Raw genomic sequence first — 24,954 nt, 5'->3', positions numbered from 1 at the left:
GTAAGGGCCCTTCCTATGCTCTTCCATGGCTCCCTTTGCACCCCCTGGTAGCACTTATCATTGTGTAAAGTAATCACTGTTTACTTGTTCGTTTCCCCCACGGGACTCTGAGTGCAGAAACAGTGCCTTTGTCATTGCTGTATCCCAAGCATGCCTGTGCCTGCAGTACAGGAGGTTTCTGATAAATGCCTGCTGAACACATGGATGAATGTCAATCTGAGTTCGTGGAGAAGAGCGAACTTAGGAAGTCTTTGACACTGACTTTGTGATCTTAGGGGATTAACTATATCTCTACTACTAAGCATCAGTGAGAAACAGATAGAAAAGCCCTTTGATTAACAAATATACACTTTAAAGCAGCAGTCACCAACCTTTCGGACCTCATGGACCACCAGTGGTCCGTGGACCACCGGCTGGCAACCACTGCTTTAAAGGGAGTTAAGAGGGGAAAAAGCAAAACACAAGAACTACGATAAGCATAGCAAAAATAGAAGAATGAAAAGAAGCAAAAAAATTGGTTCTTTAAGTAGTTTACAAAGACACAAAAATAGATACACACATACGTGCACATGCACACAATACCAATGACTGGGGACCGATGTTTGTTGACTGGATGTATATACACAAAGAGAATATGGGTTGTATTCTCCACAAGAGGCTACAGGTTTCCCCAAATATATCATGCCCCTAGAATCTTGAGTCAACATCAGAACATTATAAATGAAAATTTAGGCTAATAACAACAACAATCACTAAATATGATCAGTAAATATGTGCTGAGCACCTACCATGTAGGCAGGACATTGAGAGGCATAAAGGTACCTCAGAAATGGACCTGCCATGTACAACACGAATAACATAAAACAGGAAGTGATGAATGACAAGAGGAATGAATATGTAATGAAACCTCAGGAGAAAGCTATTTGCTTATGGGACTTGGAGGGGACTGTGGAAGAGGTGACATCTGCCCTAAGTCTTGCATATGGCTAAGGTGTAGACCTGTAACAGTAGGAAGAAGAGGTAGACTGAAGACATAGCTTAAGCAAAAATAGATAAATTTTTTTTAAGTATATATGCAAGAAACTATACATTGTTCTATTTGGCTAGAGGTATAGGGAATAAAGTTGAAAAAGGGAGATTATAACTAGAAAAATGGGTAGCTTTGAAATTATAGGCTTTTGGACTTCACTTTCAACATTATTTATTTAGCATTATCACACATTCTCCCTCCCTTCTTCCTTGTCTCTTTGCCTTTCTCATTTTTGTTCTCACCTCTCCAGGCCCAGAGGGTAGCATACACTTGGGGAGTGATAAAACAGGATCAGAGTCAGAGAGCCAGTTAGTGGACTTACAACAGCTCTGGGGCAAAGCAATGGATCCTAGTTTCAGGAAACGAATTGGCTTGAACTTCCTCTATTTTGCCCTAGTATGAAGTTAAAAACTGTTAAAAACTGTTTTTTGTTGTGTGTGTTTTTTTAAGGTACTTACTGATTTCTTATTAGGCTGGCTGCTGTCATATCCAGTGGTAACGTCTCGTGTATGCAATATAGCAAATGTCCCACAAAATTTTGGATATTCTTTTGGAGAATCAAAATTACGAAGCCTTTCAAATATACTTTTGATGGTATTTGGATCATAACACAAGAAATATGAAGTTTTTGAAATATGATAACCATACCTGCACACAAAGATTTAAAGTGTTAAAATCAGCTTTCAGATAACTCTTTAGAAAAGTGTATATTAAAGATTATAGTATTATGTAGAAAGTGGCAGTCCTTAACTGGGACAATTTTAGTACTTTTAAAAAAGGATCGACGATTTCTCGAAAACAAGTTTAGCTGAACGTAGGACAAAGAAAAACTTAGCATGTGAAATTCATAATAGTAGGACTTACTTTTCATAAACCTTAACCAGTTGCTGTTTCAACGTTATATTCATGGTTTCCAGGTAAGCTGCCATCTCAGCAACAACAGCGGCTGCGCTCACCCCATCTTTATCCAAAACTGAAGTTCCACACAGAAAACCTGCGAATTAAAAAGAATCTTTAAAAAAGAGGAAAACGTAAGCCTGTAATAAGTTCATTAGTTTTACATTTCTTCAGCAGGACCAACGAATTTAAATCCTAGTAATAAATGAAGCACATTGACACTGAAGGTATTTAGGGGACCTTTAAGGGTCTTTTTTCTGATGAGAAATGTACCTACACATTTCTGAATGCTCTTTGATTTTTACCACAACTCAGAATACAAAACCAGAAGACAAAAATTCCTCTCTATAGAATCACTACATTAAAAAAAAAATGCCCTCATTCAAATTTCAAAGGTTTTAATATTTACTACATACCAATAGACTCTTCAAATGCAAAAAGGACTTCTTTCCCATTTTCCAGGAGGTCTTTTATCCTACTTCCAATCCATTTAAAACCTGGTAATGTTTCCTGAAATGCAGAGGAGGCCACTCTTGTTAAGTGACTCTCTCATAACACATATTAGAGAAAAGCAGGTCACTAAATGCACTACATAACACTCTCACAGTGATCGCCTGTTACGGCTTTTGGCCCATAAAGATTTACATAGTGGTGAACATGTAGTCATCAAGTGCACGGACACAGGCACCACCACAACTGATGACCTACTATTTATCAAGCACAGTAATAGGTGATTTACACCAAATATAATCCAATATATACAAGTGGTGACGCATATAGTCACAAAGGAACATGTTATGACCACCTACTATTTACAACACAGTGTAACAAGTGCTTTACATCACTATCTTTTTAACGCTCACAAAAACCCTGTTGCTGAAACAGGCTCAGAAGTCCAGTAAATTTGCCCAAGATTATGCTGCACTTAAGAGATGGAGGCAGGATTCAACTCACTGCTTCTCAGAAACTGTCCTGTACGCTGTATTATAAGCACTAGGATAAGAGCACTCATGAAGGTTGCGATTTATTCCCCTTGAGTGATCGAAGGCCATAAAGCTTTTCCATGATGCAATATTGTCACGACATATGCCAGAACCAAGTGTTCTTTACCGTAACACCAATCCTTCTTTGGTAATTAGATCTGAGGACTTCTCATCTGATTAGCTATTGTTCCCTTCGTAGACATGAGCTGTTTTAGAGTCAACAGAAAGGGCATCTGATACACACTGACTCAAGAGCTCAGCATTACCAACTTAAGATTCCTAATTCACCTCTCTGCCTCCTCACTGGAAACATAACATAACATAACATAACATAACATAACATAACATAACATCATACATAACAAACATAACATCATACAAAACAAACATAACATAACATCATAACAAACATAACATAACATCATACATAACATACATAACAAACATAACATAATATAACATAAGGTAAAAGCCAAAATCATCTGCCACCCCTATTCCCAACAACAACAACAAGGAAGTAAATTTATAATATTGGTCTTTAGAATCATTTCTTTTTTCTCTTTTGTGCTCATTATACGTTTTTCTTGCCATAAATATAAATGATAAAAACATTAACATTACTTGTAATTCAGAATCTTAGGCTTAAATAAAATTTCATTTTTTCTATTTTGCTATTTGTATTTTAGAAAGTCTGAGGTTGCAAGCTCTGTTTTATTAAGACAAATACAATTTTCTTTTACTCAGCCAATTAATGTTAAGACCCGTAGCTTGACTGTGGCTCAAGAAAAATGCCCAGAGGTGACATTTTCACTAATACTTGGCAAAGATGGCAGAGGAAAAGCAACTTCATTGACATTAGTCCCAGTGGCAGTCAGCTTAGTCAACTGTCTGAGGCTCACAAAGGTTAGTGATCTGTGCTGAGAGAGAGGCATCATTTTTTTTGGATGTAGAATCTCTGGGTCTTAATTTGCAATTTAGAAGACTACTTAAAGTTTCTTAAGACTGAACTTGAAGAGCCTACACAAGTGGTCCCGGACACCTACAATTTTTTGGAACGGATTTTATGTTATTGATGAAGCCAGGAACCAGATTTTCCTAGTATGGAAACCAGATATTATTGTATGGAATAATAAGCATTAATGCAATTTCTAAAGAACACCTAATCTTAGTTTCAGAAATTCACACACTGGATGAATTTGACTCAAGTGTCTAAGCTATCAAAAAGATTAAGTGTTAACACAATCAGAAAAAAGTGGGAATCAAAAATGAAATTGATAAAAGTCAGTTTTGATGAGGAGATGGCTTTAATTTATAGAAATAGGTTTAGAAAAGTGGCACACAGGTATTATCTATTCTTACTTCAAAATGAAATCCTTCTTTAAGTGCAATTGCCTTCAAAATTTTGGAAGAGACTGTGGTGGCTAACATGTAAATGTTCTTCACATCAGCATTTCCGGATTTACTTTTCTTCCAGCAATCAAACATCCACCACCCAAACAGAGCTGCCAACTCATTTCCTGAGAAAACTTTCCAGTGACCACTGCAGGGAGAATAAAAACTCAAGTCAGGAACTTTATAACTTCTCATTAAAGCTTCTTGACCCCCAAGACCTACAAATCATCAACCCAAACACTACTGTATGGACTTTTTGAGAAAACATTTATGACTACTTTTCTAACTGACCAGGGGTGAGCTTACAGTAGAAATGGTAGCAATGTCTTTTGAAAAATTGTTACTTTTATTATCCTATTTAATTAGAAAAAAGTTAATATAATGTCCTTTCTATGTAAAGACAGTTGTCACAACATTATAATAGCAAAAATACATAACAACTCAAAGGACCAAGATTAGGAAATGATCACATTGATAAGCAACCTGTTGTGATATTATGCCATTTTAAAATTTAATATTTTAAACAATAATTAAGGACAGGGGAAAATGCTTACAGTATGATATTAAATAGAAAATAATCTACATAAAATTATATACATGGTGGGGTAAAAGTAGGTTTACAGTTGTTCGTATGGAAAATAATACAATCATTAATAAATAATACAAGAATAAAGTGTTTTTCGTACTCTCAACTATAAACCTGCTTTTGGCCCATCCTGTGTAGTATGGTCACAATTTTGCAAAAACAAATATATCTTAAATATTTGAGTACAAAAAACATAGAAAGAAAATGTTAAAATATCAACCTAGGTGTGTATTTCTGGATCGTGGGCTTACAGGAGATGTATTTTCTTATTTTAAAAATTATTTCCAACAAGCCTATTCGACTTAAAAAAAAAGTTCATCAAAATTTAAGCTTTTGATCAAATAACAGGTCTACTGACTTCTCCTGAAGCTCTGCCACCGCCAGTCGGTCTGCGTCGGGGTCTGTGGCGACCACTACCCGGGCATTTTCCTTCTCTGCCAGCCTCAATGAGAGTTCCTGCAACAGGGACCCAAAAGGCCGGACTGCATTGAGGACATTCAATTCAATGTTAATATTCCTAAATGTAGGCACCATGCCAGCCACATGAATTTTACAAGGAATACAGTTCAGCTAAATTTAAAATCAGCCTGGAAGTAGGAATATCTACCATAGAGATTTCAAACAAAACAGAACCTATGGCTCCTATATAATTTAAAAGATGCAAACTAAAGTGGTTTCTGCTTTTTTGAATCTTTGAATTGTCAATGAGTTCTATCTATCTGATGAAGTTTAATACACTAATAATAATTTAAAAATAAAAGAAAGATACCAGCACAGATTCTCCCTCTTCAGGATTCGGGCACTTAACGGTAGAAAAGTCTGGGTCAGGATCTTTTTGTTCTGGTACTGGAATTGGAGGCTTAAAACCAAACACTTGAAAAGCCAACTGCACGTAGTCATGTCCAACCCCATGAAAAGATGAATGCACAAATTTCAAGGTGGTCTTTGAGTTTAATTCCCTGTAAAGAAAAGTCATCATTCAATCGATCTAAAGCTCGTTACTTGGGATATACTTAAAACAAGCTATAGAAAAAGCTAAAATCGGTTTTGTAGGATAGGGAAAATATACTCTGCAAGCCAGGATGCTTTCCAGCAATTGTGTTAGCTGTTTATGAAGTAGTTATGAAAATATGGACATAGAAAAGGCAAAATAAATTTTTAGAGAAAATTCCCTAATCTTATCCAGAGAGAATACATATATTTAGCTACACTTTTTTGATGACCTTACTGAAAGATAATTAATATACTATACAATGCATCCACTTAACGTGTACAATTCAATAGCTTTCACTATATCCTGAGTTTTTTTTCAACCATTATCGTAACCAATTATAGAAAATTCTCATTGCCCCCAAAAGAAACTGCATACCCCATAGTTGCCACTCTCTAACCCTCCTATTCCTCCCAGCCATCGGTAACCACTAATGTATCTTCTGTCTGTTTCTGTCTCAATAGATTTGCCTACTCTGGACATTTCATATAATGGAATCATATAATATGTGGTCCTTGGTGACTGGCTTCTTTCACTTAGGATAATATTTTCAAGGCTTATCTATGCTGCATTTTGCATCAGTATTTCATTTCCTTTTACTACTGGATACTATTTCATTGTTTGGATATATCATATTTTATTTATCTCTTCATCAGTTGATGGATATTTAGGTTATTTCCACTTTTTTACTATTATGAACCTACTGTTTAGCTATAATTTTAAATATAATAAACAGCCAACACATTTTTATAGGTATTTCTTTCCCTTATTTGTTAGTCTTATTCTAAGGTAATACTATCCTATAGTTTCACTTGGGTACCTGTGAAAACAGATTTTTTTCAGATCTTCCATGTATCTACTACAAATGTCCTGCAGAGGATCTTTCTTCAGTGGGCTGGTGTCCACTAAATTATCATTCCAGGAACCATTCCAGGGTTCCACACATTCTTCTATGCATTTCAGAATTTCCTTGTCATGAGGAGATGTGATCTGAGCACCCGTTTCCCAATAAACCTAGATAATAGGTAAATACACTTATAAATACTTGGAATATTGGCCAGATATTTTCTTAGCTAGAGATATTTGACTTTATAAAGAAGCACACCAAATCAATCAAGTAGAAAATGTCAACATGAGACTAGATTAATAAACGCCAAAGTATATTGATGGTATATTGAAGTCAAAAAGCTTCTGAGTCACAGAGGTAGGTTTCAAACCCAAACCATACTCTTAAACTACTATTCTATACTGACTATATAAAGCTACTTGCACATATGAACAAAGATTATATGTAGAAGAACATTCATTGTAGCACTGCTTATAAGTAGATCAGAAACAAATGAAATATTCATCAACAGAGGACCAGTCAAATAAATTTGGATTCATCTACATCTATATAGATTTTTAAAGATCAATGAGGCAGATCTATCTATCTATCTATCTATCTATCTATCTATCTATCTATCTATCATCGATGACTTGATGCAGAGAATTATCTCTAAGACTGTTTCATACTGTTTTGTACTGTGAAAAAAACAAGAGAATGACAAGTGTATATATGATTACACATGCATAGACTATCTCTGGAAGGCAACTAAAATTGGAAACAGTATTTGCTTCTGAAAGGGGAACTGGGGGAAAGGTTTAGGAGTGATAATATTTATTATGTAACTTTTTAGGCTGTTTAACTTTTCTATTTTTTACCTTGTGCTTATATTTTAAGAAAAAGAAATCTTTGAAGGTTTACTATGTGACAAATATGTTCAACAACAATGAATATCAAAACAGACTAAATACCTCCATCCATGCATGAGCTTATTATATTGGGAATGGGGGTGGGTGGGTGTCAAACTAACATGTCAACAAACAAACAGATAATTCATTATAAAGAAAGCTGGGCCCTGGCTGGTTTTGCTCAGTGGATAGAGCATCGGCCTGAGGACTGAAGGGTCCCGGGTTCGATTCTGTTCAAGGGCACATGCCCAGGTGGTGGGCTCAGTCCCCAGTGGGGGTGGGAGGCAGCCGATCAATGATTCTCTCTCATTGTTGATGTTGCTCTCTCTCTCTCCCTCTCACTTTTTCTCTGAAATCAATTTAAAAAAAGAAAAGGAAAGGAAAAGCAAGCAGATAATGAGAGATAGTGGTAAGTTCTATGAAGGAAATAAACAAGATAGATCAGGTCACTGAGGGAAGCTACTTGAGATAAGGTGACCCTGGAAGGTCGTCAAGGAAGAAACATCTGGGCAGGAAGCTGAAGGATGAAAACAAGCCAGTCTGCAAGATTTGGAGAAGAGCAATCCCAGCAGAGGAAAAAAACAATTACAAAGCCTCGGAAGCGCCGAAGTGCTGGGTATACTGGAGGCACTGGAGGAACAGAGACAAGATAGTGTGACTGGAATGTAGTGAGCACAGGAGAGGAACGAATGCAACGAGGTTGAAGAGGTAGGCAGAGACAGAGTCCTGTAAGCCCCAAGGTAAGGAGTTTGGATTTTATTTGAAGAATGAGGAGCCACTGAAAAAAACTTTTTTTAAATTTATCTTATTGATTTTTTACAGAGAGGAAGGGAGAGGGACAGAGAGTTAGAAACATCGATGAGAGAGAAACATAGATCAGCCGCCTCCTGCACACTCCCGCACTGGAGAAGTGCCCGCAACCAAGGTACATGCCCTTGACCGGAATCGAACCCGGGACCCTTGAGTCCGCAGGCCGACGCTCTATCCACTGAGCCAAATCGGTTAAGGCCCACTGAAAATTTTAAGGAAGAAAGTAACATGACCTGTTTATATTTAAAAGATCATCGGGCCACTTGGTAGAGAATGGACTGCAGGGGAGAAGAATGGAAGGAGGGAAGAGACCAGCTTGGATGCTGTAGGTCAGACAGAAGACCACAATGCTTTGGAACGGGGAGTAGAAGATATGGACAGAAGTAAACATATTCAACATACATTGTAGATGTAGAAGGTGTAGAACCTGTTAGTGGATTAAATGTTAGGAGTGAAGGAGTGGTATCATCAATCTACAGAGATGGGAAGACTGAGAGGAACACATTTAGGTGTGTATGTGGCAGGTTGCGGGGGAATCAAGAACTATGTTCTGGGGACACTATGGTAATTTTGAGATGTCTACTAGGCATCCCAGTGGATATCAAGTAGGCAGCTGGAAATAGGAGTCTGATACTCAGAGGAGATCTGGGTTATTAGCTCTTTTGACAGTTGACCTTTCTTTCTCTCCTTGCAACTCTCTCATCCCTTTTGTTTTTGTGACACCAACATTTTCTGGCCTTTCTCCTATCTCCAGCAATTCTTCTTTCCCCCTTCCCTTAAAGTTGATATTCTGTACAGATCCCCTCTGGACCCGCTTTTCTACCATATGTTGTCTCTGGGCTCCTCATCCCAGAGACAACATATAGCTGAACATTTGAAGTAAAGAACTTCCAAATACACTTACATACTCTAATACATATGGTGACCCCCAAATCCATAACTTCAGTCCAGATTTCTCCCCTGATCAACAGATCTTTATGTCTAACTGTATATAGGACATTATTACCTGGCTGACCAAATACCTCAAACTTAATATATCCAAAACGGAATTAATCTTGCTTCTGCAACTGGTAGTACTACCCACTTAGCTGGTTAGTATTACTATTAAATTTTATTTTCCCCAGTGCAACTGAAGACCTTCCATACAAGAAGAAACGCAAATATGACATCATGGACTCATCACCCAGAAGCCCCAGACACTGGCTCAATATTGTGCTGTGTGTTTTCTGTGTGTCCCGCCAGGGCCACTCTTCACCCTTCTCCACCCTACTTTCTGTCGCAGAGGCTTTCTGACACATCAAGCGGATCCTATGGCCAATGGGGAGCCTTGGTAGAAGGTTAGAGGGAGAGGACAGTGATGCCCAAGTACTATTACTCTGGCTCTCTTCCTGCAAACTCCAATTCATTTAGATACAGTATGATTATATTTCTGAAATGAAAGACAGGATGGATTTGGAACAGAACGGGGAAGTTGAGGGCAGTAGGAGAAGTAATGAGACCTATGAAGAGACTTTTTGTTATAATAGTACATGTTGAGAAGTAATACGGGCCATTAGGAATACACATTCTTTGAGGGTTGGCCTCAATGTTTTTATCTCCCTGTCCCCAATGTCTGGTTCTGCTCCCCGGTGTAGAAAATAAACTCAGCATTTATTATTTAAATAAGAAAGGAACATGTAAATAAGCAAAGAATAGGAGCCCAAGGTTTACCTTGTATCCGTTATCTTCTTTGCGGTTGTGAGATGCTGTAATCATCACACCTGCAACTGCTTTGAGCTTCTGGACTGCATATGGCTGAAAAAACAGCAACAGCATAATTTCCTGGCTACTCATACATGTGACATTAGAATACCTTTGACTAAATAACAGGAAAAGACATCAAGATATAAATAGCCTACAATCTCAACCATCAACCCTGGTTCATTGGGTGGGGCCCATTTCTAAAAGGTCAACAGTAACCACCTGCTAGGCTGAATGGCTTTTCCCCGCTAGTCTCATTTAACTTAGTCCTATGTTTTTTATTACTTTGTTCATTTAACAAACATTTAATGAGCATCTACTATATGCCAGACACTCCACAAGACTCTGGAGATATGAGTGATGAATATAATCATAAAATGTTAGAGCTGGAAGTAAATTTAGAAATCACCTAATCCAAAAAATTTTACACTGAGGTTTATCCAACATTATACAATCATAAGGGAGGAGATTCAAGGGTAGAATATAGGTCTCTTGCCTTCCAATTTGAAAATCTGAAAAAAAAAATTGGAAATCTGTATATATACTCTGTGGCCTCTATATCATATAAAGGTCAACTCATCATATTTGTTGTCAAAGTTAATTCCTAGAGGTTCAGTTTCACTTTTTCTTTGTAGGATGTTCCCTCTACTCCTCTACCATTACATCCAACTTCTCTCCTCCTGGCCATGGAGGGATGGACACGTGGTCCAGTACTGACCAGAGTAACTTATCCCTTGATTTAATTCAGAAACTGGTTCATAACGCCAGCCTCTCTGCTGAAGGTACACAAGGAGGACTGCCTTTTAACTCAAGGTTATGTTGATAAAGGCTGTGACTCTGAGACTGCTAAAAATACCTTCCCCACCAGCTGAGCAAATCTACCTTCAATAAGAGAGGAAGGCCACACAGGGATTGATAGAGGTGGGACTGGCAACCCAGTGGCAGAATCCTATAAAAATGTTCTAAATTTCTGGATCCTTCCTGGTTTCTGTAAATCATTAGAACTAATTATTTAATAACGCCTTCATTTCTTTGAGCCACTCAGTATTTTTCCAGTAAATCACTAGTTACCATTTATAGAGATATTATCTCTTCCTCAAACATTTGGTAAAACTTGCCTATAAAATCACCTGGCGTTGGCATATTTCATTTGAAAAGATTTAAAAAATATATCAGTTTAATTTCTTTAGTGGTTAGACACTTATTAAGATTTTCTATTTATTTTTATTTATTTATTTGTCAATCCTCACCCGAGGATATTTTTCTATTGATTTTTAGAAGAGTGGAAGGGATGGGGAGAGACACAGAGAGAGAGACACATTGATTGGTTGCCTCTCATACAGTGCCTTGAGCAGGGCCAGAGATGGAGCCTGCAATTGAGGTATGTGCTTTTGACTAGAGTAGAAACTCGAGACCCTTCAGTCCGTGAGCCAATGCTCTAACCACTGAGTAAAACTGGCTAGGGACAGGTTTTCTATTTTTTACCAGTTTTGATGTATCACTTACTATAGGAAATTGGGAAATTCATCTAAGCTTTTACATTTATTTGCATTATGTTATTCAGAATATTGTGCTTTTCTTAATCTCTACTGTATTTATTATTTTTCTTATTAGTTTCTTCAGAGAGCCAACTTACTCTTTTGTTGGTACTCTTTTCTTTGTTTCCTATTTGATTTTCCTTATAGCTTTATTATTCCCTTCCTTTTACTTTATTTGGACTTATTCTGTTTTCATTCTAACATACTAAGTTCAATAGCTTAGCTCATCATTTTTAATATTTTTTCTAATTTATTATTTAAGCAGGGCTTTAGTTATAGCCCATAATTTTTGCTACTTATTGTTTCTCAGTTTTAAATGCAGGCAGTCCTTGCTTTGCACAGTTCCAATATACACAAATGTCTGACACCATGCTTTAGTTAAATAATCCTAGTCTTCTAACAACATGTTTAAATTTCAGTGACTATGCTATATTAACTATAGCTTGCAAACATGGATAACTGAAAGAAGGAACTAGCCAACAAAGATGAAAATGCAGCAAAAACACAAAAGTGATAATGGTGGAAAGAAATTTGAATTGAATGGCAATGGAGTTATAGGAAAAAATAACTGGGAATGTTGATAACACTGCTGTCATTCAAAAGACTCCAGATCTGCAACCAGAAGAGCCTAGTGAAGGTGAACATATGGATTGAAGTGAGAGCTATAGTTGTGATGAAAAGGATGAAGATGTCCCAGAGGAAGTGATACTGGCAAAAAACAAAAAACAAAAAAAGGAATTCTCAGAGAGAGTTCATAATATTGGAAGTACCAAGGATAAAATGTGGGAACCTGATCCAAACTTAGGAGTGTGACAGTTCACTAAGGCATAGAAAAGATGCTCATTATATTGTTAAGGGATATGACAAGAAGCAAGCATTGGTCATATTCTTAATAAGTTATTTTACAAAGGAATAAAACACTTTAGCCCTCAATATTTTAAATTACAGTGTACTAAATAAAGAACAGGTTTATTATTTTTTATTTTCCCTATACGTTTTTAAATCAGTTAACTGCCACGTGTCCAAAATGGAAACCATCCTCACACTCCACAATATTTTGAATATACTGGAACATTACATTGTTTACAGATGTATTTGGTTTCTTTTCGCTGTTTTGTGCCAATTCTAGTAGAAGAGCATACCAAATGCCTTTTCCACGTAGAGGTTTGCAGCTATAGACGTGCGTGGCGTGTGCGGAAGGTCCGCCGCTTGTGTCTATAGACGCTTATGGTGTACAAAGGGACCCAATAGTAAGGTTTACAAATGTTTTAATGTTTTGACAAAAAATTTTAAAGTAAGGGTTAAGAGTGTTTTTATGTTTTGACAAAAAAAATTAAAGTTTACAGAACAATTTTCCCCATTAATGATTTAGCTCGATTTCTATCGTTTTACAGTCCCGCGTCACCATGCAAAGCAAGGATTGCCTGTAATTTTTAATCTTCACTATGATATCTTCATAAAAGTGTTTTTAAAATTCCAACACTGGATTTCTCACTTCTAATCTTATTGCATTAGGGTCCAGGACTATAGTTTAATAAACAGTTATCTGGTATTTGTTGAGATTTCCTATATGATCCTGCTTGATAAGAATGAACATCCTACCATCACTAAGTACAGGGTTTTTACACACACACACACACACACACACACACACACACACACACAGACACAGAGCGAGAGCGAGAGCGAGAGAGAGAGAGAGAGAGAGAGAGAAAGAGAGAGAGAGAGAGAGAGAAAGAGAAGAGAGAGAGAGAGAGAGAGATCAAACATACTAACAGTGTGTTCAAAGCTATCCTTAATTGTTTTTGCCTGTCTAATAATTTCTGAAAGAATAGTATTAAAATACTCCACCATGACTGGATTTGTCAGTTTGTTACAGATCAAATTCTTACTTGGTTTAGCACATGCTTGTTGAATGAAAATAAATTCAGAGCAACACTGTTTTCCTTTGATTCCTCTTTTGGCACTTCATATCACTTAACTGACAACTACAGGCAGGACAAATATTTGAATCCTGGTTGACTTAAGAAACCTCTTCCAGAGCAGCAAACTGTAAGATTAATAACATAACACACTTACTACAAAAGGTGTAGGAACATATCTTGAAAAAAGGTACACAGGAACATCTTTAGCCAATAGGACTGCAGCAGTGAGTTTAGCAAGCCTAAAAAAAGAGAGAAAAAAAAAAAAAGATTTCACTTAGTCTTAACATACTTTCTAGAAACCTAACTTCCTTAATAAATGTTTCCTATTACAATTATTCTGAATATATGGTATCCTAATATAACCAATTCCTATAATCACTGGTTATTTAAGCTACATGCTCTAACTTAAAAAGGTTAGATAAATGAGATTTTTTTTAAAGGAGCCTAACAATAAAGAGAATTGACATTTTAATTTCTTTTTTCTCATTTATCTTTTGATGGCTCTTTTACTAAGAAATAAAACCAAAAAAAAATGTAAAAATAACAGAGAAAAGTGAAATAAGAGACTTTAATAAACACAATATGCATAATTACCCCCTGAAAAAATAAGATATCATGATTATCTATGTGTAAAAATACCCTAAAACTATTCAAATGGGACGACAATGAGAAAATATAAGCTACATCATTATTCCTACCCAGTGTCTTGGTCAAAATAGAAAATCATAAAATAAGCATGATGCCATTCTAAATACTAACTATTTTTAAATGTTGCTCCTTTCTGTAAAAGCTAAAGCTTATCTTTGAAATGCCTCTATTTCAGCTCTAAAATAAATATTAGCATATGATCACATTTCTTATTGACAGTTTCCTCATTCAGATATCTTGCCACTGGTGGGAAAAATTAAGGTTTTTCCCCCCTAATCCATATTAATCTCTGAGACAATGAACACTGTACCTCTGGCTGCTGCAGCTGCTAGTTACTTGCCCCCGGGTATCGTACCCGACGACGACGCCTCTCTGCTTGAAGTCTGAGAAACATCTCTCCAGGTATTTGTACATCCCCTGAAGCAGAGAAACACAAAGCATTAGCTGCTGACTAATGCCTGCATTCTTCTACGATTTAAAATCTATTATTTTTATGTACAGTGTGCAGTTTATGGGCTCCTGGGAATCTGGCTTCTGCCTTTATGCCCCAATGTGGAAACAATACTGTTCAATCCTCAAAGGTGAGATGTCAAACATTTATTTCCTGGAGTTCCAGAAACATTTAATACCACAAAAATTATCTTAATTTACTTAATTGTAAATATTAAACCCAATACGTTACATAAAACACGAAGGGGGAAAACTATGGGACATGCTAAACATATTGTTAGAAGGGCCAAAAGAAATTGTTTCTTGCCTTAAGGCGTACAGAACAAAATGTTGACCATTTTAGGCCTTTCTAAATCACAAGACGAAAGCTAATCAAAAGATTTCACCTATTTATGACACATTTTTAATCAACAACATAAACCTTCATTAGAACATTTCTTAAAATGGCTTATCCCATTTGTAATTCCTTGGTCTTAAAATCCCACAGAAAAGAAAATTCTATAAACTAGGACTATTAACAGTCAAGGGTGACGAAAAAATGAAGTATTTAATATTGAAAACATCATGAAAATAGCTAAAAACCATTTAACTATCTTATGAATGATTTGCTAATATTAACACTTTCATCTCTAAAAATAATCCTATATAATAAAAGGGTAATATGCAAATTGTCCCCTTGACCAAGAGTTTGACTGGAGTTTGACCAGGGGGCGGGGCTGGCCTGCCAACCGCCCTGGGGCCCCTCCCTGCAGCTGGCCCTGCCTCCGATTGGCCCTGATTGGGGTGGGCCGACCGGATCCCACCCATGCATGAATTCGTGCACCAGGCCTCTAGTATTTCATATTGTTACAAGTTCTTTAAACTACGTTCACAAATATTGCCACACTCAGTCCTCACAACCCTGAAAAGAGAAATGCAGATACCATTTCTATTTTTGTCTGTCCTTTAACATCTCTTCAAAAAGGAAGCAGAATAAGATTGATGCTCCATTTAATGACTTGTCCAAGGCCATTCATTCAACTAAAACTAAGTTATACACATTAATTAAAGACCTACAATGTGGAAGGCACTGCTGTAATTATGTGGCAGCACCAAATGAGGCCCCAGTGACTTCTGGACTCTTCTTCCAGGGCTCTTTCAAGAATAATTATTCTGCCCATGATAGCTCACTGGTTGAGCATGGACCTCTGAGCCAGGAGGTCACGGTTCAATTCTGATTAGGGCACATGCTCAGGTCAAGGGCTTGATCTCCAGTAGAGGGCATGCAAGAGGCAGCCAATTGATTCTCTCTCATCATTGATGTTTCTATCTCTCTCTCCCTCTCCCTTCTTTCTTTGAAATAAATAAAAATATATATATTAAAAAAAAAGAATAATTATTCTTGCCCTTGCCAGTGTGGCTCAGCTGATTGGGCATCATCCCATGCACTGAAAGGCTGCTGATTCAATTCTGGGTCAGGGCACGTGCCTGAGTTGCAGGCTCAATCCCTGGTAGGGGGCGTGCAGGAGCAGCCAATCTCTGCTTTGCTCTCACATCAATGTTTCTCTCGCTCTCCATCTCTTTTCCTCTCTCTCTTTAAAAATCAATTTAAAAATCTTAAAAAAAAGAATAATTATTCTTCCCAACTTACTTTCTGTGTGTGTGTGTGCGTGCACATGCACACCCAAATTGGCTAGTTTCACCCACTTATTTATTTCTAATGATCTATCCTAAAACCTCACAGAACCTCATATTATTCTATTATTCTCTGGTATAAAAATCCATTTTATCTTATCCCCCTCTACCTAGATTCCGAAAAGGGCTAAGGCTGAAGAATCAGATTCCATCTGACTTTTCTACTTCACACTCAACTCCTGTAAAAATTTGCACTTTCTATAGAAATTATTTTTCAAACAGCTCCTTCACCCCATTTTGTTAAGTCAAGGGATCTCCATTTACAATGAAAGCTTATGAGGAAACCCAATATATAAAAAAGATTGAACTGAAGCATCTGTAGATAAGGAGATGGGGGTGGGGAGGTGGTATGTATGTTGTCATCTCTTCATCCCCACCCCCTGCATTAGCCCTTGGCTTTACAGCATTCCCTCGGAACAAGGCTAAAGATGATTTTCTGTTTGCCATGGTCAATTAGAATTATGACTACTGAACATTTCTCTAATCCAGATCTATTTTTAGTATATGCCAAATCATTTTGGCCTTCAAGCAAGCATAGTTCCTTGAAGCAATGATAATGATTCACTGGAAAGAAAAGTAATTAGTTTCTTGTTTCCAAAATAAGTTGCATAAAATGGGGAAAAATAAAATAAATGGTATCATGTCATACACTGTCTTAAAGAACTCTCAAATGGATATGAAGAACCAAGGGAAATATTTTCAACTAAATTTTCCAAATACTCTGATTAACCTGTATCAATGGCCATATGCTAAAATGGGTAATCTAAATAGGAAATGTCAATATTCATTTGTTAGAAGAGCCAAAAGAAATTGTTTCTTGCCTTACGGCTCTAGAGAAAAATATTTTGACCATTTTAAGCCTTGCTAAATCACAAGACAAAAGCTAACCAAAAGATTTCACCTATTTAAGACAAATGCAAAGTAACACTGTCAAGAAGGTGACAATGGCAACCAAAATAACTCCTACTGAGAAATTTAGTCTTTGACCTTGAAGATACAGAAATGCCTTCTAAGATAAATCAAAGATCAGAATTTATTCTTTTTTTATTTACCTACAAGAGAGTATCTTCCTGGATATGAAGGTTTCGGGTTTTGTTTTTTTTAAGAAAGGCACTACCTAATTTATACGGTAAAAAACATTGAGTGATAAAAAGTGTACAGACTTACCTGTGTGGATTGTATTACTGTAAGGTCATTAATATAACAAAATCCTGCCCCCATAGCAGAACGAAGTCCTGCAGTTCCAAAAGTCATTCGGCAACAAAGACGATCCCGCAGTTCCTTATTCATTCCATTTCGTAACAGATTTTCAATCTGCTCTTTTGTTTTGGGGTTCTATAAAAAAGAAGTATTAAAACTTAACCAGGATCACAAGCAGTCCTAATATGAAGCCTTTCTAAGGAGCCAATAAATACTATGTATAGTCCAACCAGCATGGCTCTGTGGTTGAGAGTCGACCTATGAACCAGGAGGTCACGGTTATTGACTTGTATAAGTTTCTTATATATTTTGATATCAACCCCTTATCAAATATATAATTTGCAAATATATTCTCCCAGTCAGTAGAATATATTTTATTCATGTGGATTTTTATACCAGTCAGTAGGTTGCCTTTTTGTTTTGTTGAAGGTTTCCTTCACTGTGAAGAAACTTTTTAGTTTGACTTTTTGGTAGTCCCATTTGTTTATTTTTTAATTTTGTTTCCTTTACATGAGGGGATTGTCCACAAAGATATTACTCTGACTGATGTCAGATAGTTTACTTGCTATGTTTTCTTGAGTTTTATGGCTTCAGGCCTTACCTTAAAGCAATTCCACTTCCAGGTATTTATCCAAAGAAAATGAGAAGACATTCAAAAAAATATATGCTCCCCTATGTGCATTGCGGCAAAATCTACAATAGCCAAGATATGGAAGCAACTTATGTGTCTGTTGATAAATACATGGATAAAGAAGATGTAGTACATATACACAATGGAATATTACACAGCAATAAAAAAGAATGAAATCTTGTCATTTTTGACAACGTGGAGGGATCTAGAGGGTGTTGTGCTAAGTGAAATAAGCTGGCAGAGAAAGAAGTGGAATTACACAAGCTGGCTCTGATCATCCTAGGGCAGTTCTCCAGAGAAGGATGCACATGTGTGAACTCATAGGATGCACATGTGTGAACTCATAGGATGCACATGTGTGAACCTATAGTAGCTGGAAATGGACACAACCAACTAGTTAAACGGATCTCTGGGGGGATCTTCACAGGATCTTAGCACACACACACTGAATTTATATATAGTCCTTGTTTGTTAGATTTTTATCTTATGTAACAAATGTTTAACTTTATTAGGCACTTTGCATCTGTTGAAATTGGTACATGATTTTTCTTCTTTAACCTGTCAAAGTTGTGGATAGCCTTGATTGATTTTTGAATATTATACCAACCTTGCATTCTGGTTTTGGTTTGATAAATTTATTTTTTATTTACTGGTATACAATCTTACATTGTATTAGTTTCAGGTGTACAATATAGTGATTTCAACATTTTTATACCTTATAATGTGATCACTCCATTAATTTTAATACTCATCTGTCACCATGTAAACATATCACAATCTTGTTGACTAAATTCCCCTTCCCTTTTTCACCCTTCTCTCCATCCCCTCCCTTCTGGTAACCATCCTTTTTGTCTCTGTTTCTGAATCTGTTTGTGCAGAACACATGAAGGTTATACACACCTTCCTCATGGCCAACAGCCAGTGACTATTTGATGCAGGGTTATAACTCCATTATGCAATTAATACTCCGAAGGGCCAATGAATCAAGTTGAGATTCAATTTCACCTGAAACTAAATCATTGCTTAGTTCTTTCCTTTCCCTGTGCTGATTCCCTCACTCCCTTACAGGTTTCTCTTGAGAGCAGTCCTTTTATAAATCATTTACCCAAGAATCCCTATCTCAGCTTCTAGGGAACTCAACCTAAGATACATATATGTAAATGTACACAGTTGGCCCTTAAACAATGCAGGGGTTTAGGGTGCCCAACCGTGTGCTATCAAATATCGGCATATAACTTTTGACTCCTCAAAAACTACAGTTCCTTGGTATCTGTGGGGAATTGGTTCCAGGTCCTCTACAGATACCAAAATCTAGAGATGCTCAAGTCCCTCATATAAAATGGCACAGATCAATGCATACAGTCGGCCCTCTGCATTCATGCATTTCCAACTGCGGATAAAAAACCTGGGGATACAAAGGGCTCACTGCATATTTATTGAAAAAAATATGCACGTAAGTGGACCTGTGTCATTCAAACCTGTATTGTTCAAGTGTCAACTGTATATACGTTTACATTTTAGCACACAAGAAATAGAAAGGAACTTCCTGGATCTGGTAATGGCTAGCAGTCCTAGCTAAAGCTGTAAAGCAAGAAAAAGACAAAAAGTGCAAGAACTGCAAAAGAAACAAAACACATATTTACAGATGAAATGGTTGAACACATAAGCAATTCCAACAGTAAATAATTTTTAGAATGAATGTTAAAATATAGTAGGGTTGTTGGATGCCAGGTCAATATACAAAAGTCAATTGCATTTCTTTGTATCAACAAACAGAAAAATCATTTCAAACCATCTGTGTCCTATATGGCCATGTAAACTCCAACAATATCTGACCTTCCCACAGGTAACAACTGTAAACTCTAGACAAAATACAAAAACAAAGAAAACAAACCAAACCCACAAAGACCTGAAGGTACTGGAGAGTGGAAAAATGCAAATGATTCTAAAAGGGAGTTGACACTTGGGACAAGGGACCAGTACAGGGTGAGTTTCCCATTTTTATGGCTTTTAACGTGAAGGCAGGTATTAAGCTGAACCATGCACAGTGGCTAAAACACCAGTGAAACTTCTACAGTCCTTGTGGCCTGTAGAACCAGAGCACAGAATTCAGGGTAACCACAGGGTATATGTCTAGAAAGGAGAGAATTGGAGGCGGAGAACACGACATTCTGCACATAGACTCTGCCCAATTCTCTGGCCGACTCCTGTGCTCTGGATGTGAGTTAGACTTTGGCTAAGGATAAAAGAACAAATCGAGATTTGAGCAGCCTCTCAAGAAACAGTTTGCAATTAGAGTTCAAGTTAACTACCTGTTAAAACACACAAAATCAAACACTCAATACTTAAAAGGTGCTTGAATTCTCAGTTCTTTTAAAATAGAGGTTCTTTTTCTCCTCGAGGGCATGAAAACTACAAAAATAAATACACATTGGTGTGAGTTGTATTGTAGTACTATAGTATAATATCAACTCTCTTACTGTTAAGTTTTTCTTTATAATTATGTAAAAGTTCCTTGATATTTGGGGAGAAGATGTTTAAGTCATTTATTTTATGTATGAATCTAATTTTACGGAAATCACAAATAAAACTTATTATTTTTGCAAAGTATGACATTTCTACTTAGATGAACATCTTAGTCTGTATTTAATGTTATTTTATTGTCGGCTTCCATTCTATTAAGGAAATATAGCTTCTGAAAATCTTGTAATAGTGTACTGTTTAGGGATAAGTTAATAGTATCCACATTTTCAAAAGTTATATACTAAGTATTTATATATTACTAGTGGCCTGCTGCACAGATTCATGCACATTGAAAGGAAATTAATTAGAAGAAAGATTCGTGCGATAATTACGCTACTGCAAAAATTACATGTCAAAATAGTATATATAATATAGTATTATAAAATTAAAATACAAAATATTTTAATATCGTTATTTGCCCTTTTTCTATAATAGAAGTGTCAGAGATGAAAGAAAATTAGTAAAATGTATATGAAAATAATATATAAATTAATAGACAATAACATGATATAAAAACAACAAAGACATGATATACAAGTAACAAAAACGATATAAAAACATTGATAAAAACAATGATTGACAAATTGATTAATAAACAAAAACATGATATAACAACAACAAAGTGCCAATAGTTGGTTTTCAGATACATATGTTGTGTGTGATTGGCACCAGCGAGAGCTTTATATATATCGCACATGCATTGAGTCAACATTTATTTTTAAATTGCCAGTGCACGTCATATGTACTGGCTGGTTAGTCGGTCAAACGGTCGGATGGACAGATGGTAGGTCACTTAGCCTTTTTTTAAAAAATATATTTTATTGATTTATTACAGAGAGGAAGGGAGAGAGATAGAGAGCTAGAGACATCGATGAGAGAGAAACATCGATCAGCTGCCTCCTGCACATCTCCTACTGGGGATGTGCCCACAACCCAGGTACATGCCCTTGACCGGAATCGAACCTGGGACCTTTCAGTCCGCAGGCCGACGCTCTATCCACTGAGCCAAACCGGTTTCGGCCACTTAGCCTTTTATATAGTGTTGGAGACCGGGTGTAAGCTGACATGGTCCTTGCACCTGAAGGGGCTAGCTAGTCTGGGACCCTTACCCACACAGTTTTCCCAGACTTGTTTGGATGGCAGTTATCAGGAGAATGAGAGCAACCTTTGTAGAATGAGAACAGCCTTTCATGGCTTACCAAGAAGTCTGTAACTATTTACTGAGATTTGCTGTACTGAGAATTTGTCCTTCTGCTCTGTCCCTCCCTTAGAGATTAAGAGGAACAAAGAATACATTCCTCTTGACAGACCTCCTATTCAGTGTCTTGTGTATAAATAGCATTGTGTGGTTAATAAACTTGCTGCAGTTCCTCGATTGAACTGTAGTCCTCCCGCCTGTCTTTCTTTCTTTTCTCAATTCCCACCTCCCTACCTCAGCCTGGCTCAACCTGTCAGGCTGGCCCTGACACTAGAGGCCCGGTGCACAAAATTCGTGCACAGGTAGGGTCCCTAGGCCTGGCCAGTGATCAGGGCCGATCAGGTTCCCTGCCTCCTCCTTCCCTCACTGCCTGTGTGCCACCACCACACATTTCCCCACCTCCTGGCCTCCCCGCCTCCTTTTTCCCTCGCTCCCTCAGTGCCCTGCCACCACCACTGGTCGCCAACCATGTTCCGCACTGCCCCATGGTGGTCAGTGTACGTCATAGAGAGCAATCGAACTCCTGGTCTCCTGGTCGAACTCCCGAGGGGACAATTTGCATATTAGCCTTTTATTATATAGGATCGATAAGCTATATAATACTTTACTTTTGTTGAGTGTTTTCAGGCATTGAAATCATTTTGACTGTGATTTCTTTTAAAGGAGCTGTTCAACTCCCAGGGTTATCTTTATTTGATTAAGTGAAAAACAAAACAATTTTTTAACCAAACAGGAAATTTAGATAAAAACCTAAAGTTCCTAGATATGCCTTCGTTACTTTGGGGAAAGGAGAAAAGGGAGAAAATGGGGTCAGGAAGTGAATGTGGGAAATTAAACTGAATCTGTAATTTGCTTATTTCTTTAAAAAGAAGATCTGATTCAAATTTAGCAAAATTTTATGATTTAACAAAATGGGAACTGTTTGTTTATCATTCTCTGTATTTTTAAAAAGAGAGAAATCAATTTATTAATAAGTCCCATTACTTCTTCCTTAGTTTTCTTAAAAGGCTCTATAAGTATCCTAATGTAAAACTTTGATATCCATATTTCTAGAAGAGTCTCCAGGCTACCCTCCACAACTCCAATCCATCCTATCCTAATTACATACTGCAGCCAGATTAATCATCCAAGAACCAACAATAGCGTCCAATGCCAGTTATACCAAATGTAAAGGTTAGGAAGGGTGGGACCAGATCCTAAAGGGCAGAAAAGTCTAAGCCACATTTTTTGTTGTTAATTCTCACCTGAGGATATTTTTTCCATTAATTTTGAGAGAGAGTGGGAGAGGGAAGTGGAAGGAAGGGAGGGGAGAGGGGGAGGGGAAGGGGAAGGGAGATATGAGAGAGACACATCAATTGGTTGCCTCCCGTGCGTACCCAGACCAGGCTGGGGATAGAACCTGCAACCCAGGAACCTACTTTGACCAGGAATTGAACCCTTGACACTTAGGTGCACAGACCAATGCTATAACCATTTAACAGCACTGGTCAGGGCTCAAACCCATTTTGGATTAAAATACTTTCTTCATTTCTCTGAGCCTGAGCTTGTGTATAGGTTAAAAAATGGGAATAACTACCTCAAACAATCCTTGGGAGTTAAGATTAAAAGAGATATTTTTTAACATGGAAGCATTTAGTACTATGTCTGGCATATGATCACTCAAAAAACACTAGTTCTCTATCATCTATTCTTTTTTTAAAATATATTTTATTGATTTTTTACAGAGAGGAAGGGAGAGGGATAGAGAGTTAAAAACATCGATGAGAGAAACATCAATCAGCTGCCTCTTGCACACTCCCTACTGGGGATGTGCCCGCAACCAATGTACATGCCCTTGAGTGGAATCGAACCTGGGACCCTTGAGTCCGCAGGCTAATGCTCTATCCACTGAGCCAAACCAGCTAGGGCCTATCATCTATTCTTAACCACCTCAGCAGCTCAAAAACATGTGCTATATTTTAGTTTTTTAAAATCTCTTCATTATTCTTACATGCCCCCTTTTCAGTCTCATTTCCCTGATCAGTTTCATTTTCCATTTTTTTATATCTCCCACCTTAAGTTTTCTGCCTTTATATCCATAGTCTATTCCTATCCTACTTACCCATAAAACTCAAATTCTATGTTTTACATAAGGTCTTCCTGACTGAATTCCTATTGCTCTTAAGAACTAGCAGTCAGCCGAAGCCGGTTTAGCTCAGTGGATAGAGCGTCGGCCTGCGGACTGAAGGGTCCCAGGTTCGATTCTGGTCAAGGGCATGTACCTGGGTTGCGGGCGCATCCCCAGTGGGAGATGTGCAGGAGGCAGCTGATCGATGTTTCTCTCTCATCGATGTTTCTAACTATCTCTCTCCCTTCCTCTCTGTGAAAAATCAATAAAATATATTTAAAAAAAAAAAAAAAAGAACTAGCAGTCAGACAGTTGACCACTTAATTGTTCTGTTTATATTTTAAATTTTATTTTTAACCAGAGGCCCGGTGCATGAATTCATGCACGGGTGACGTCCCTCGGCCTGGTTGACGATTGGGGCCGTCTCACCCAGTCCCGATTGAGCTGATCAGGGAGGGCTGGCTGGGGGGAGGGACTGCGAGAGTTTGGCCAGCCATGGGAAGTTGGCTATGGGAGTGCACTGACCACCAGGGGGAAGCTCCTGCATTGAGCATCTGCCCCCTGGTGGTCAGAGTGTGTCATAGCGACCAGTTGTTCGGTCAACCGGTTGTAACAGTCACTTAGGCTTTTATATAGAGAGATTATTAATTACAAACTACATCAATACACTTCCTTTGCGTAAAAAAGTACTAATAATATAGATAAAGCTACAAACATCTTTGACTATAATCCTCATTCCCATATGCCTGCTGTGGGGGAGCCAGTACTGTTTGTAATGTATCCTTCCAGAACTTTTCCTGCACCTACATGCTTAGGGAAATGTAGTTTTGCTACATTTATCTCTTTTTATTATATACCAGAGGCATGATGCACGAAAATCAGTGCAAGAGTAGGTCT

General features: G+C 37.4%; 1 protein-coding gene across 3 annotated transcripts in view; it reads right to left on the bottom strand.

Annotated features, from left to right (window-relative positions):
* Positions 1-24,954, bottom strand: part of PGM2L1 (phosphoglucomutase 2 like 1) — a 42,644-nt gene that overhangs the window by 9,426 nt on the left and 8,264 nt on the right. For all 3 annotated transcript variants that reach the window (XR_009454407.1, XM_059708450.1, XM_059708449.1), the window contains exons 2-12: positions 17,566-17,733; positions 14,585-14,691; positions 13,781-13,865; positions 10,134-10,217; positions 6,700-6,893; positions 5,658-5,847; positions 5,247-5,344; positions 4,270-4,450; positions 2,344-2,437; positions 1,895-2,024; positions 1,489-1,678 (exon numbers count right to left, since the gene is read on the bottom strand). Coding sequence is in view for 2 of the 3 variants with exons in the window: in XM_059708450.1 (XP_059564433.1) it covers positions 1,489-1,678; positions 1,895-2,024; positions 2,344-2,437; positions 4,270-4,450; positions 5,247-5,344; positions 5,658-5,847; positions 6,700-6,893; positions 10,134-10,217; positions 13,781-13,865; positions 14,585-14,691; positions 17,566-17,733 (1,521 nt within the window). In the remaining variant the exon portion in view is untranslated. The remainder of the gene's footprint in view (positions 1-1,488; positions 1,679-1,894; positions 2,025-2,343; positions 2,438-4,269; positions 4,451-5,246; positions 5,345-5,657; positions 5,848-6,699; positions 6,894-10,133; positions 10,218-13,780; positions 13,866-14,584; positions 14,692-17,565; positions 17,734-24,954) is intronic.

Source organism: Myotis daubentonii, chromosome 9 (assembly GCF_963259705.1).
Source record: "Myotis daubentonii chromosome 9, mMyoDau2.1, whole genome shotgun sequence".
NCBI lineage: Eukaryota > Metazoa > Chordata > Mammalia > Chiroptera > Vespertilionidae > Myotis > Myotis daubentonii.
This window is presented reverse-complemented; position numbering and strand designations above follow the sequence as displayed.